Source organism: Nycticebus coucang, chromosome 12 (assembly GCF_027406575.1).
Source record: "Nycticebus coucang isolate mNycCou1 chromosome 12, mNycCou1.pri, whole genome shotgun sequence".
Lineage (NCBI taxonomy): Eukaryota > Metazoa > Chordata > Mammalia > Primates > Lorisidae > Nycticebus > Nycticebus coucang.
Genome location: NC_069791.1, coordinates 100,532,033 through 100,546,870, shown reverse-complemented (window position 1 = coordinate 100,546,870; position 14,838 = coordinate 100,532,033). Strand labels below are relative to the sequence as shown.

Below are 14,838 nucleotides of genomic sequence, written 5' to 3'. Positions count from 1 at the left end.
CCCAAGTAGCTAGGACTATAGGTGCCTGCCACAATGCCCTTCTATTTTTATTTTATTTTATTTTTTTTAATTTTATTTATTTATTTTTTTAACTGTGTTAGTTTTTTATTGTTGTTGCAGTTTTGGCCAGGGCTGGGTTTGAACCCACCACCCTCAGTATATGGGGCTGGTGCCCTACCCACTGAGCCACAGGCACCTCCTGCCCTTCTATTTTTAGAGACAAGGGCTCACTGTGGCTCAGGCTGGTCTTAAACTCATGAGCTCAGGCAATCCACCTGCCTTGGCCTCCCAGAATGCTAGGATTACAGGCGTGAGCCACTGTACCTGACCTGATACGTTATTCTTATCTACAGCTTTTTTTCCCCCCTATTTATTTATTTATTTTTTTGAGACAGTGTCTCACTGTGTCACCCTTGGTAGAGTGCCATGGTGTCACAGCTCACAGCAACCTCAAACTCCTGGGCTTAAGTGATTCTCCTGCCTTAGCCTCCCAGGTAGCTGGGACTACCACAACGCCCGGCTATTTTTTGGTTGCAGTTGTCGTTGTTTAGTAGGCCTGGGCCGGGCTCAAACCTGCCAGCGTCAGTGTGGCCAGTGCCCTACTCACTGAGCTATGGATGCTGAACCTTTTTTTTTTGTTGTTTGTTTGAGACAGAGTCTCACCATGTCACCCTTGGTAGAGTACCATGGTGTCATAGCTCACCACAAACTCAAATTCTTGGACTTAAGCGATTCTCTTGCCTCAGCCTCCCAAGTAGCTGGGACTACAGGCGCCCGCCACGATGCCCAGCTATTTTGTTGTTGTTGTTGTTATTGCAGTTGTCATTGTTGTTTAGCTGGCCTGGGCTGGGCTCGAACCCACCAGCTTCAGTGCATGTGGCTGGCGCCATAACCACTGTGCTACAGGTGCCAGGCCACCTGTTTTTCTTTTTTTAAGACACAGTCTTACTCTGTCACCCAGGCTAGAGTGCCGTGGCATCATCATAGCTAGCTCATAGCAACTTCAACCCTTGGGCTCAAGAGATCCTCTTGCCTCAGCCTTCTGAGTAGCTGGGATTATAGGCGGCCTCAGCAGTATCCAGCTAGTTTTTCTATTTTTAATAGAGATGGTGTCTTGCTTTTCCTCAGACTTGTCTCAAACTTTGGAGTCCAAGCAATCTACTGGCCTCAGCCTCCAGAGTTCTAGGATTACAGCTGTGAGCCACTGCGTCCCAGCCCATTTTGTCTGTTATAATGAAGGGATCATAGAGAATGTGTTTTCCTGTGGTCTGCTTCTCTTGTTCAGTGATTGAAGTTTGGATTACTATATAGTATTCCATCATATAAATATGCCATAATTTATCTAGTCTCCACATTTGGATCATTTCTACTTCTGCAATTACAAGTTATGTTGCAATAAGCTCTTGGGTAAGTTTCTTATATTCAAGTGTAGGAATTTTTGTTCAACTCATACATACCTAAGGGTAGAGTTTGCGCAGGTTCAAGTTTGTTGGGTGATGGGAATGCTCTCCAAGACTGTGAGGCCACACTCTTATCCCGTCCATCCTCACCTGTACTTACTGTCACCAGAGTTGTCCTTTCAGCCAGAGAAGTGTGTGTGTGTGTGTGTGTGTGTGTGATGAGGGCCACTCTGTTTATAGTCTGCATTTCCCAAGTCATGGGTATGGTTATAAACCTTTTTCATTTTGCTTCCTGCCTGTACTGTGGGAGCTTAGTTTGCCTGCTGAGGATGTGTCTGTCAAGTATTAGAGCATGTGATGACACGTGTCTGCTGTAGACAAGCCTGTCTCCTGTCTGACACACAGAGCCACCAACCCTTGTGGCAGGAACTCCATTGTGTACCCTCCATGACTTGGAGGCCTCCTAAGTCATTGTTCCCCCTGTAGCAACAGGGCCCCTCCCCACCACTTCCACTATGACTTTTCCTGTGTTCTTCCTGTTCGCTTTCAGAATATAGTCATATGTTGCTGAACAATGGAGATACCTTCTTTCTGAGAATGGTGTTAGGCGATTCCATAGTTGTGAGAGCATCCCAAAGTGTCTCCCCCAGGTGATATGGCCTACTTTCCACCTGGGCCAGGCTCCTTGGCTACGGACCTGTGCAACATAGATTGTTCTGCTTTGTCTGCAGAGCTTCCTAAAGAACCAAAACCAAGGAGAAGGTGTTGACAAAACAAAATCATAGTGACAGAAGAGTTCATCCTTTTCTTTTAAGTGCTAACTTAGTAGGTTCTTCTCAGGATGGTTTTAAAATTTAAGAAACTTTCTGCTCCTTCTAGTTTTCTCTGGTGAGGCTGGATTGATGTGACTATAGTTAGTCTTTTTTGGTGGGCATGTGGTCTCACTTTGCACTGACCTCTGTCCAGCCAGCATTGTTGATGCCATTTGAGGCCCTGGGGCTGCCTCTTCACTTCACCTAGCTCCCCCAGTGCTATTCGTCTGGCACTTAGAATGTCTCTCTCCTCAGGACACTGGCATTGGGATGACACAGGAAGAGCTCGTATCTAACCTGGGAACAATTGCCAGATCAGGGTCAAAGGTAAGCACAGGTACCCCCACCTCTCTTGTTCGTTGGTGTGCCAGGATCCCTCCTGTAAGGGTGGCCCTGTGTGCCATATTAACTAAGAATATTGGGCGGCGCCTGTGGCTCAGTGGGTAGGGTGCCAGCCCCATATACCGAGGGTGGCAGGTTCAAACCCAGCCCCCAGCCAAAGTGCAACAAAAAAAAAAGTAGCTGGGCTTTATGCCAGGCGTCTACTACTCGGGAGGCTGAGGCAAGAGAATCACTTAAGCCCAGGAGTTGGAGGTTGCTGTGAGCTGTGACGCCACAGCATTCTACCGAGGGTGATAAAGTGAGACTCTGTCTCTTAAAGAAAAAAATAAAAAGAATATTACCAGGTGTGCGCCACGTGGCAGGCACTATGGGAACATTTTTCACATTGCAGTCTTCCTGCAGTATGGGGGTGGGAGGGAGGGTTTTAGTTCTAGGACCTCCCATAGACACCAAAATGCCCTCAAGTCCCTGGTATAAAATGGGGTAGTATTTTATATGCACATCCTCCTGTGTACTTTAAATCATCTCTAGATTACTTGTAACACCTACTACAAGGTAAATGCTATGAAATAGTTATTATACTATACAAGGCCAGACAGTTAAGTATGTGGACTCATCCTAGAAAAAGTGCTACATATTTCGTTGTTAAATATCACCGTTGAGGTCCTCCCCTTGGGAAGCTAGGCACTGATGCCAGTGCATAATCTATGTTCAAAGTACTTTTTCTAGGATGAGTTTGCAAACTTAATTGTCAGACCTCTTATCACAGCAGCTCTAGTGGCCATTCCAGAAAAAGAGCTCCAAAATGGCTTTGAAGGGTAGACTAGGTAGCTATCCAAGGGGAGTACTTAAAAGGTGACTGTAGGGATATTCAGCAGAGATATGTCACACTTTTTCTAGGATGAGATTGTGAACTTAATTGTCTGACCTTGTTTTTTTTTTCTTTTTTGAGACAGAGTCTCAAGCTGTCACCCTGTGTAGAGTGCTGTAGTGTCATAGCTCATAGCAACCTCCAGCTCAGGCTCAAGTGGTCCTCTTGCCTCAGTTTTTCTGTTTTTAGTAGAAATCAGGTCTGGCTTTTGCTTAGGCTGGTCTCGAACTCATGAGTTCAAGTAATCCACTCACCTCGGCCTCCCAGAGTGCTAGGATTACAGGTGTGAGCCACCGTGCCCCACCTGACCTTGTATTTTTTAAAATTGTATTTATTTTTTATTTTTCCTGAGCATTTTCAATCCCTGGTTATTTCAGATCTGTAGATGTGAAACCTGAGAATAGGGAGGATCGACTGTGTTTCATTTTATTTTCAAGGGGACCTATAAAGTAGTTTGTGTTAGTATTTTCATCTCATGGGTGAAGGAATTGATTCTGCCCATAGCCAGAGGTTTTCAGTCTTAGTCCACAATGTGCCATTCTGCCTTCTGATGTTTCTCTCTGCAAACTGCTTCCCCAGTGAGTCCCTGAGCCGAGTGGGCTTGACCAGAGTGGGGCAGCAGAGATGAGTCTGCTCCTCTGAGATGGAACCATTCACAAGAATAAGCTTAGGCCACTACATCTATGGGTTTGGTGGTTCTTTTTTTTTTTTTTTTGTAGAGACAGAGTCTCACTTTATGGCCCTCGGTAGAGTGCCGTGGCCTCACACAGCTCACAGCAACCTCCAACTCCTGGGCTTAAGCGATTCTCTTGCCTCAGCCTCCCGAGTAGCTGGGACTACAGGCGCCCGCCACAACGCCCGGCTATTTTTTGGTTGCAGTTTGGCCAGGGTGGGGTTTGAACCCGCCACCCTCAGTATATGGGGCCCGCGCCTTACCGACTGAGCCACAGGTGCCGCCCTGGTGGTTCTTTTTTTTGTTTTTGATTTTTTGAGACAGAGTCTCAAGGTTTTGGTGGTTCTTACCAGTATTGCTCTGTGTGGGGACAAGCCAGCGTCGTGTAGGTGTGTCATTCTGCTACTGCTCTGACTTTGCAGCCTATGGTGGGAAGATGTGTGGATGGCTGAGGTTTCCTCCACCGGAGTGTCTGCTAGTCCAGGATGAAGACTGGTGGCCCTTGGCTGCCTTGGTGCCACTCCTTGCTAACAGTGCATTTCTCTTTGACCTTTGTTAGCCTGCATGGTCCCTATGTGGCACTTGGTACCAAGTTCTTGTTCTTAGTTCAAATGTTGATCCAAAGTGAGTCACAGAAATTTCTGCTTTTAAAAAACAACCATAACTGTGACTCCCCCCACTCATTAAGTTTTTTGTTGTATTTATACCAAAGATAGTCTGTGCTATCCCATGCAGGAGCCTCTGGCTAACCTGTGGCTGTGTAATATGAATGCACTAAAATTAAATTAAAATGGCTCAGCACCCACAGCTCAGTGGTTAGGGCACCAGCTACATACACCAGGGCTGGCGGTTCAAACCCAGCCCAGGCCTGTTAAACAATAATGACAACCGCAACAAAAAAAAATAGCCGAGTGTTGTAGCAGATGCCTATAGTCCCTGCTACTGGGGAGGCCGAGACAAGAGAATCGCTTATGCTCAGAAGTTAAGCTGTGATGCCATGGCACTCTACCAAGGGTGACATAGTGAGACTCTATCTCAAGTTGTTCTCCAATTGCACCAGCTTTAACCAGGTGCTTGGTGCCACATGTGGTCAGCAGCCACCATGTTGGAACCGGCAGACACAAAATGTTTCCCTTAGTGCAGATCTCCCTATGCCATGGTGTGTGCATTTTACTTCCTTTTTTTTTTTTTTTTTTTAATTTTGTTTTTAATTTGGTGTCTTGCTTTGTCACCAGGCTAGAGTGCAGTGGTGCCATCATAGCTCACTGCAACCTCAAACTCCTGGGCTAATGCTAGCCTCCCGCCTTGGCCTTCTGAATAGCTGGGACTACAGGTGCCTGACACAAAGCTCAGCTAATATATATATATATATATATTTTTTTTTTTTTTGTAGAGGTGGGATCTTGTTCTTGCTTAGGCTGGTCTTACCTGACCTCAAGTCATTCTCCTGCCTCAGGGTCCAAAAGCATTGGGATTATAGGCAGGAGCCACCATGCCTGGCCTTGACTTTTGGTTTTAGGCACTTTGGTAACAGTAAATGAGAATAATTAAGTGTGTGTGGCCCATACAGCAAGCAGCATGTGCTTGGTTTGCACTCTTTTTCCACAAAGCTAGGATTCTGGGAAACTTTATGCAGGAGAGTGCTTTAGGGGCCTCTCTTGGCTCCCTGCACTGATCCTCAGGGTCTGCAGCACCCAGGAAGCTCAGCCTTGCCTTTCTGCAGGGTGAGGGGCTCCCTTGGGTGTGACCTGCAGGCCTTCACTTACCTGAGACAGGCAGAAATTGTGGGCTTTAGGAATGGAATTGAACACAGATCTGTCGTCAGTGTCCTTGGCAAGCCCTTTGCCTCTGTGGGACTTGGCTATTTATGTGCAAAATGGGAGGGAAATTCTTAAGGTAGCTATTTTAATGGTTAAATGAAATATTGACGTGTGCGGGAAGAGCACACATACAGAAAGTTGTGAATACCAGCTCTGGGGAAGATGGCGCCTCCCTCTGACCCTAGTTTGCTTCTGCAGGCCTTTCTGGAAGCACTGCAGAACCAGGCCGAGGCGAGCAGCAAGATCATTGGCCAGTTTGGAGTGGGTTTCTACTCAGCCTTCATGGTAGCCGACAGAGTCGAGGTCTATTCCCGTTCAGCAGCTCCAGGGAGCCTGGGGTACCGGTGGCTTTCAGACGGGTGAGTGAGGAGAAGACTACCTTATACAGGAGTGTCCTTCTCCCTGTCCTTGTCCCTGGGGGCATTTGCACCTTGGAGTTCAGCACTTAGCATTGAGTTTGCATAGTTAGACTCTCCTTGGAAAATGTAAATGAGCATTTTCTGGGCTTTTTTTTTTTTTTTTTTGAGACAGAGTCTCACTGTGTTGTCCTCCTTAGAGTACTGTAGCATCACAGCTCACAGCCACATCAAACTCTTGGGCTTAAGCAATTCTCTTGCCTCAGCCTCCCGAGTAGCTAGGACTGCAGGCGCCTGCCACAATGCCCAGCTATTTTTTGGTTGCAGTTGTCATTGTTGTTTTAGCAGGCCTGGGCTGACCTCAAACCCGCCACCTTTGGTGTATGTGGCCGGTGCCCTACTCACTGAGCTACGGGCACCAAGCTGTTTTCTGGACTTTTGATGTGAAATCTGACTCTCCCACTTTGGGGAGCCTGTTAATTGTGACTCCAAACATCTGTAGTGTCCCTGTGGCCCCATGCGGTTGGTCACCATCACTGCGCTCTGGAATGTGGGGCCCTGACCCTAAATGAGCCCGTTCCTTGGTAGTTTGGTGTCAGCACTGGCCTCACTTCTGGCGGCTGCTGCTCTGTGTGTGGCCCCCTCTGGGAGCTCATTTTGTTTCCTACTGACCCTGTGGTTTCCTGGTTGGGCCTCATGGCTGCTGCTAGCTTCATAGGTGAGGGACTCCCCACAGGCATTTCCTGAGGAGCGAGCCAGTGGTCTGGCTGAGATGTCTCTCTTGAAGTCATCTATTTGTCTCCCATCGTGTGCTGGAGCCATGTCTTACAAGTTGATCAGGGTGGGGGTTCCAAAACATTTCAGAACCCATTTGAGAACCATGAAGACCTTTGCCAATTGAAGCATTTTTAGAAAGCTTCATTTCTGAATTGTGATTTCCCGGGTGCATCTTACAGCACAGCCTGGAGAGGAGGCCTGGTTGGAGCTTGGCTCAGTTCTTCCATGTGTTACAGCCAAGATTTCCACTTAACTCTATGAAAGCAGTGCTCAGAGTGCACAGAGCTAAGTGTCTGCAAGGTCCTTCTGGGTACATCCCCTCTTCTTGTGCTTCTGATGTGGTTTCTACTCTTCTCAGGGCACTTGGCCTCTGCCAGAAGGTCAGAAACAACACAGGTGTCTGGCAGGCACTGGGCTAGACACCACCAGCAACCCGGGCCTGCTTTTGGGTAACACAAGCCCAGGATGTTCTCCTGGAGGGTGGGTGGTGGGCCTCTGAGGGGTCAAGGGGCACTCTGCCACCATAAGTTGGGGTCAGCAGTCCTGATATCCATTCAGTGGTGTGAGGGGCTCCGCCAGGCTCAGAAACCTTTTTGCCTGTTGGTTTGGTCTCTGCTTGTGTTAAATGCAAACTGATCAATGTACCACACAGGATTTTGTAAGCAGTGATGTGTGGAACTGGCTTTTCCTTCCCTTATATGTCTTAGCTCTGGAGTGTTTGAAATTGCCGAAGCTTCAGGAGTTAGAACTGGAACAAAAATAATCATCCATCTCAAACCTGACTGCAGAGAGTTTGCCACTGAGGCCCGGGTTCGAGGTGAGTGGGAGCTGCGTCTTGTGTGGGGTGGGCTCCTGTTGTTGTGTTCTGCTAGTTTCTGCCTAGATGGTGCACAGATGGAGCTGTGAGGGGCTGAGCCACCCTGTGGGCTTAGGGTTGGCCACTGGTTCTGTGAAGGACAGACTTGCTGGTTCTGAGCTGTGTGAGTTGTGGAACTTGGAGGAGGGCGTGGCTGGCAGGCACAGGTTTGTTCTCTTTCTTCCTCCCTCTGTGTGGCTTAGGCTTTAATGAACTTGGTGGTTTTGGAGTAGTCCTGTTGCTTGGCCTGTTGTTTTTCTTTTCTTGAGCACTTCTCAGCATCTACTGCTAGCCCATAAAGCTGTGTTTCCATAGCCAACCTTCATGGTCTGATGGCAGACTGGGCCTCATTCTCGCCCAGGTTCTGCTGCTGCTCAGCATGTGACCGGGCAGAACGACGTTGTGCCCTGGCTTCTACACCTGTGAAATGGGCATAGCAGGGAAGAGCCCTTCCAGCAGCTGTGCTCAGGCTGAGAGCTTCGGGGATTCAGTGTTGTTTCTCCTTTGTCTCTTCCAGATGTGGTAACGAAGTACAGTAACTTTGTCAGCTTTTCTCTGTACCTGAATGGAAGACGGATCAACACCTTACAGGTGAGACTCCAAGAGGGCTCAGTCAGCCACGGAGACAAGTCCATGCGTTTCAGGGGTGAGACTAGGTGACGCTGTTCAGAATTGCAGGCCAATTGTTCTGTGTGGGAAGATGAGAACTGGGGTGCAGGCAAGATCCTCAGCCCCGTCACAGCCCAGTCTGCCAGTCTGTGAAGCTTAGTGGTATCTGGTATAGTCACAGTCATGCAGCCACCATTCCAGCCAATTCCCAGAACATTTTCATCGTCTCAGAAAGCAGCTATGTGCACTTCCAGTCACATCCCTATAGGCTCACCAAGCCCTAGGCAGCCACCTTGGTTTCGTATGTGGTTTGCCTATTCTGGCTGTCTCACACGGATGGAGTCACACTACACGTGGTTTTTTGTGGCTGTCTTTTCTCACATCGTTCAGCCACATCATAGTGTGTCGGTACCCATTCCTTGTGAGGTTGAGTAATGTTCCTTATGTGGATAGCCTGGGTTCTGTTTGTCACTGCAGCCGTTGGTGGCTTGCTTTCATTCTAATGGGCTCCTTCTGACGCAGTGTCCAGGCATGAGGGAGTGGCGTTTGCTCCAGAATCCTTTGTGTGTCTATCCACTGCAGCACTATAGGGCTGGGGGTCTGCACCCAAGACTACTTCCTGCCCATTCAGCCCAGTCCAGGGGAATGGACTTCGTTAGCTCAGCAACACACAGTTGTTGGGAAGACATGTTTTAAACCCGATGGTCTTGTCCATTTCTGTCTCTAGGCCCTCTGGACACTGGACCCCAAGGACATTGGTGAGTGGCAGCATGAGGAATTCTACCGCTACATCGCCCAGGCTTATGACAAGCCCCGCTATACCCTGCACTACAGGACAGATGCGCCATTGAACATCCGGAGTATCTTCTATGTGCCAGACACGGTGAGGCACTGACCCTGACCCTGGCATGGCCACAGAATGACTCTACTGTCCCTGGAGCAGAGATTTCCATAGCCACAGTAGTCTGGCAGCAACAGCACTTTCCCCAAACAGCAACAGCTTTGCAGACATGTCGCACAATTAACTTTGCAGCATTAGAGCAAAAGAAGAACAGACGCATCTGCATGAATGAAGCAGGTTTTTGCTCACAGAGGTCATGCAAGTAAGGGTATTCTGTCTGGTGTCTTTCAGCACAGGCCTGGGTGCCAGGTTCGGCAAGGTGGTCTAGGATGCTAGCTTAGGTGCTGGGGGAGGAGTCCCTTGGGCAGCTCATGTGCTCCTCCATAGGCTTTGTGGACAGGGCCTGTGTCAGCCACTGCGCTGGCGTTGGCTACAACCTTCCCCAAGTCCCCAGCTCTCGTGATTCCTGTCAGCACATTAAAGCTCAGACAAATCCTGCAGTAAAGAGACCAAATCAGGACATAGAACTCAGCCTTCCCTACTACTATCTGCCTGGAACCCTCTCAACATCCGGCATTTGTTAACATCATTTTGGAGTGAGCTGAGTGAGGCTGTTACCACCTCACATGTGGTCACAGACAAGAGCATAGCATCTCCTAGGACACGTCGAGGCCCCTGAGTCACAGCCCATGTTGAAGAAGACCTGCATGATGGTGGATATGTATTTGTGAAGCACTGAGGTAGTGCAGGTGTGAGTGCACACTTTCTGCCAGGGCAAGAGGGTAACCCCTTCTGGCTGTGGGGTGACATGGTCTCTATTGTACTTTCCAACTCTGCTGCCATTGCAAGAAAACTCCACAGACAAGAGCAGCTTGAGAAAGCGTGGCTGTGTCCTATAAGCTGTTTAGACACTCAAATTTTGTAACTTTCTCATATTATCATGAAATAATTCCTTTTTACGTTTTTTCTTCACTTGAAAATGTAAAAGCCAGCTCAGCGCCTGTAACTCAGCGGCCAGGGCGCCAGCCACGTACACCAGAGCTGGCAGGTTAGAATCCAGCCCGGGTCTGCAAAACAACAAGTCCAACCAAAAAATAGCTGGGTGTCATGGTGAGCGTCTATAGTCCCAGCTACTCGGAAGGCTGAGGCAAGAGAATCGCTTAAGCCCAAGAGCTTGAGGTTGTTGTGAGCTGTGATGCTACGGCACTCTACCCAGGGCGACATAGACTCTGTCTCAAAAAAAAAAAAAAAGTAAAAACCATTCTCAGGCTATATATAGAGACACAGGCTGTGAGCTGTTTGCTGACCCCAACCCATAGCAAGGTTTGGCTCTGTTCTGGAGGACATGCGAGTCTTCATTCTCTGTGTCCTCTACAAGGAGTACACATCTGGGTCCTGGAGAGGGTGGCAGCTGCCCAGAGAAGGCTGCCCCACCTCTGAGGGGCCTTGGATTGGGATGTCCTCCCTGGGTGTAGAGCAGCATGGCTGGGCTGGGCACAGCAGGGTTAACCCTCCTGTGGATTCATTGTGTCCACCCCGGCCCGGGGCCAGCTCGGGAAGGGGTGGCTTTCTGAGATCCTGCCTCCTGGCAGCTGCAGTGGGCTCTGCCATTGCTGCTTGACGCTGTCCTTTTCCTCATCCCTAGAAACCGTCCATGTTCGATGTGAGCCGGGAACTGGGCTCCAGTGTCGCATTGTACAGCCGCAAAGTCCTCATCCAGACCAAGGCCACAGACATCCTGCCCAAGTGGCTACGCTTCCTCCGAGGTATGGCGGCCCAGAACCCGTGCTTATGTGGGTGGAGCCCTGGGTCCGTGGGTGACTTCCCATGTGCCCAGTGCTGGTGACTGCCTTTGCTCTGTACATGCCGATCTTGTGCTCAGAGCTCATCTTTAGTGACTGTGGTCAGGGTGAGTGGCCACAGAGCTGGCCCCACTACAACAGGTTACCGACAAGCTTGTGGGGAGCAGCTTGGGCCTCCTGGGAAGCATCCAGCCTCTAGCTTGATTTGGGAGAAACAGGGAGTTGTTAATTTGAGGTCTTTCAGTATTTAGAAATATTACCTGAGTTTGAGATTTGTGCAAGAGTAGTGTCGCATGAGATTATAGTTTAATAAAGAATTCAGGCCAGGTGTGGTGGCTTATGCTTATAATCCTAGCACTCTGGAAGGCCAAGGCAGGAGGATCATTTGAGCCCAGGAGTTTGAGACCTGGTTTTTACTAAAAATAGAAAACTTAGTCTGATATTGTGATGGGCGCCCATAGTCCCAGCTACTGGAGAGGCAGCAGGATCACTTGAACTCAGGAGTTTGAAGTTGCTATGAGCTAAGCTGATGCTATGGCACTCTAGCCTGGACAACAGAGTGAGACTTTGTCTTAAACAAACAAACAAACAAAAAGGTTTGCGCCCATTCTTCAGTGGTTAAGGCGCCAACCACATAAATTGGGGTTGGTAGGTTCAACCCCGGCCCGGGTCTGCTAAAAGAAAAATGACAACTACAACAAAAAATAGCCCCACATTGTGGCAGGCTCCTGTAGTCCCAGCTATTTGGGAGGCTGAGGCAAGAGAATCACTTAAGCCCAAGAGTTTGAGGTTGCTGTAAGCTGTGATGTCACGGCATCTACCAAGGGTGACATAGTGAGACCCTGTCTTAATTAAAAAAAAAAAAAAGAAGAAAAGCAGCTTTTAAACTTTTGTATCAGGCCAGGTGTGGTGACTCACGCCTATAGTCCTAGCACTCTATGAGGCTGAGACAGGTGGATTGCTTGAGCTCAGGATTTCAAGACTAACCTGCGCAAGAGCAAGACCCCTATCTCTACAAAGCATAGAAGAACTAGCAGGGTGTTGTGGTAGGCACCTGTAGTCCCAGCTACTTGGGAGGCTGAGGCAAGAAGATCTCTTGAGACCAAAAGTTTGAGATTGCTGTGAGCCAAGACTGTCTCAAAAACAAAAACCAAAAAATAGCTTTCTGTATTTTGGGCCAGGCTTCGTGGCTCACACCTGTAATCCTAGCACTTAGGAGTCTGAGGTGTGTGGATTGCCTGAGTTCATGGATTTGAGACCGGTCTGAGCCAGAGCGAGACCTCTTCTCTAAAAATAGTTGGGTGTTGTGGCAGGCTCCTGTAGTCCCAGCTACTTGGGAGGCTGAGGCAAGAGAATCACTTAAGCCCAAGAGTTTGAGGTTACTGTGAGCTGTGACCGTCACAGCACTCTATGGAGGATGACAAAGTGAGACTCAGTCTCAAAAAAACCCAAAAAACCAAACAAAACTTTTTGTACCCTATTAGCACACTAAGGTGCAAACTATCCATGACATAGTTTTTTTTTTTTCCCCTCCTTTGGTAGAGTGCAGTGGCGTCTCAGCTCACAGCAACCTCCAACTCTCGGGCTTAAGTGATTCTCTTGCTTCAGTCTCCCAAGTAGCTGGGACTACAAGCACCCACCACAACGCCTAGCTATTTTTTGGTCACAGTTGTTGTTGTTGTTTAGCTGGCCCGGGCTGGGTTTGAACCCGCTATCCTTGGTATATGTGGCCGGCAGCCCTACCCACTGAGATATGGGTGCGCTCATAGTTATGTTTTTTAACATAAAGTTCAGGACATTGTTTTCCAAGTGTCAGGTGAATCCCGAGGTTGTAGGTGCTGTCCCCTGCCTAAGACTGACCCAGCCTTCCTGCCCACTGGTCACCTTACCAAGTTTTGCACAAAGCTCTGGAGGTCTCCCCTGCCATGTCCTTCCTGCTGCCCTCTGACGCCATGTGGTCGACGTGAAGCCAGGCTGCAGGGATGATGGACTGGTTGTCCTGGAGGACTTGATGGTGGGGGAGGGCCATGGCACGGAGGAACCCCTGACTTGCTCTGTCTCTCAGGTGTGGTGGACAGCGAGGATATTCCCCTGAACCTCAGCCGGGAGCTCTTGCAGGAGAGTGCTCTCATCAGGTAAGCTATGGGGAGTGGAGGGAATTCAGGTCCCACCATTTCCTCCCTGGCTCGTTTGCTACCAGAGAGCCCAGGGTAGGGCTTCTATGAATGAGAGCAGAGTACAGGGCTGGAAAGCTCAGCCTGGGGGAGGGGGCCCTCAGGAGCCTTCCAGGTTCCCCTGGGCTGGCCTCTGGGGTGTGCCCTGGAGCAACTATCTGTGCTCCAGAAGAATTTGGGAATGGCTGGTCAACACCAAGGCAGGAGTCTAGATGGGAGGACTCCAGGGTCAGACTAGACCAGCCTCTGCCCACCTCCACCAGGATGAATGGGGCTCTGGCTGCAATCCTGCATTAGGCTGGGCTTGTGTGGGGAGAAGGCCTCAGTGTGCTGGCTCAGGCTCCAGGCTCAGCAAATAATTTTTATTCAGAACTTGCGGGCTGATTTTTTGTGTGTTGCAAGTAATACTTGCTTACTTGAGGATGTACAGGTCACCTGTAGTCTAACCTAGACTTAACCACATTTCAGGATATCGGAGATTGATAGCCAGGTAAGGGTAGTATTAGAGTTAGCAAGTTGAATGAGAATTAAATTGGAAATGTAACCTTTGGAAATCTGAATTGCCCATAAAGTAGTATATGCAGTATTAATGTCCCTCCCTGAAGCCTCACACATGAGCTCACGATAAGCTCGACAGCCATTTTCTTGTCTGTCTCTGGGAAGGGCACTGCTTCTGAGGTAATGCACGAGACCCATTTGTTGGTGAGGGTTTGAGTGACGATGTGCAAGTGATGAGATGCCCATGTTAAGCGGCACTAGTGCTGAGAGAACCACTATCTGTCTCTCATCTCACGGACTTTGGACAGCAGCTGGTCTGGGGAAGAGGAGCGCAAGGCGGCTGCCTGCTTGGGGCCAAGCATGGAGCACATGGGTCAAGGCCCCTAATAGCCTCTTCCTGTCCCACCCTCAGACAGAGAGCCATGTAGACTTTTTGTTTGTATTTTTTACTATAATTGAATTCATATTATTTATACTATTTTCTTTCCTTTTTTTCTACCTGTTATCTTATTTGGAGCACTTTCTACTGTCAATTTTTTTTTTTTTTTTTTTTGAGACAGAGTCTTACTACGTTGCCCTCGGTAGATTACTGTGGCATTATAGCTCACAGCAATCTCAAATTCTTGGGCTTAAGTGATTCTCTTGCCTCAGCCTCCCAAGTAGCTGGGACTACAGGCACCTGTCACAATGTGGGGCTATTTTTTGTTGCAGTTGTCATAGTTGTTTAGCAGGCCCAGGCTGGATTCGAACCTGCCAGCCTCGATGTATGTGCCTAGTGCCCTACACTGAGGTATGGGCACTGAGCCTTTTTTCTTTTCTTTTTTTTTTAGACAGAGTCTCACTCTGTCACTTTGATGGAGTGCTGTGACATCATAGCTCACAGCAACCTCAAACTCTTAGACTCAAGCGACCCTCTTGCCTCAGCCTCCTGAGTAGCTGGGACTACAGGTACATAACACCATCTACAGCTCACTTGTTTTTTTTCTTTCTCAGATTGGTCTTAGACT

General features: G+C 48.7%; 1 protein-coding gene across 1 annotated transcript in view; it reads left to right on the top strand.

The window, feature by feature from the left end:
* The window catches only part of TRAP1 (TNF receptor associated protein 1), a 52,723-nt gene that overhangs the window by 24,033 nt on the left and 13,852 nt on the right, over window positions 1-14,838 (top strand). Inside the window, exons 5-11 of the mRNA XM_053555341.1 lie at window positions 2,468-2,539; window positions 6,117-6,277; window positions 7,759-7,868; window positions 8,425-8,498; window positions 9,244-9,399; window positions 11,003-11,123; window positions 13,225-13,294. Of these exons, the coding sequence (XP_053411316.1) occupies window positions 2,468-2,539; window positions 6,117-6,277; window positions 7,759-7,868; window positions 8,425-8,498; window positions 9,244-9,399; window positions 11,003-11,123; window positions 13,225-13,294 (764 nt within the window). The remainder of the gene's footprint in view (window positions 1-2,467; window positions 2,540-6,116; window positions 6,278-7,758; window positions 7,869-8,424; window positions 8,499-9,243; window positions 9,400-11,002; window positions 11,124-13,224; window positions 13,295-14,838) is intronic.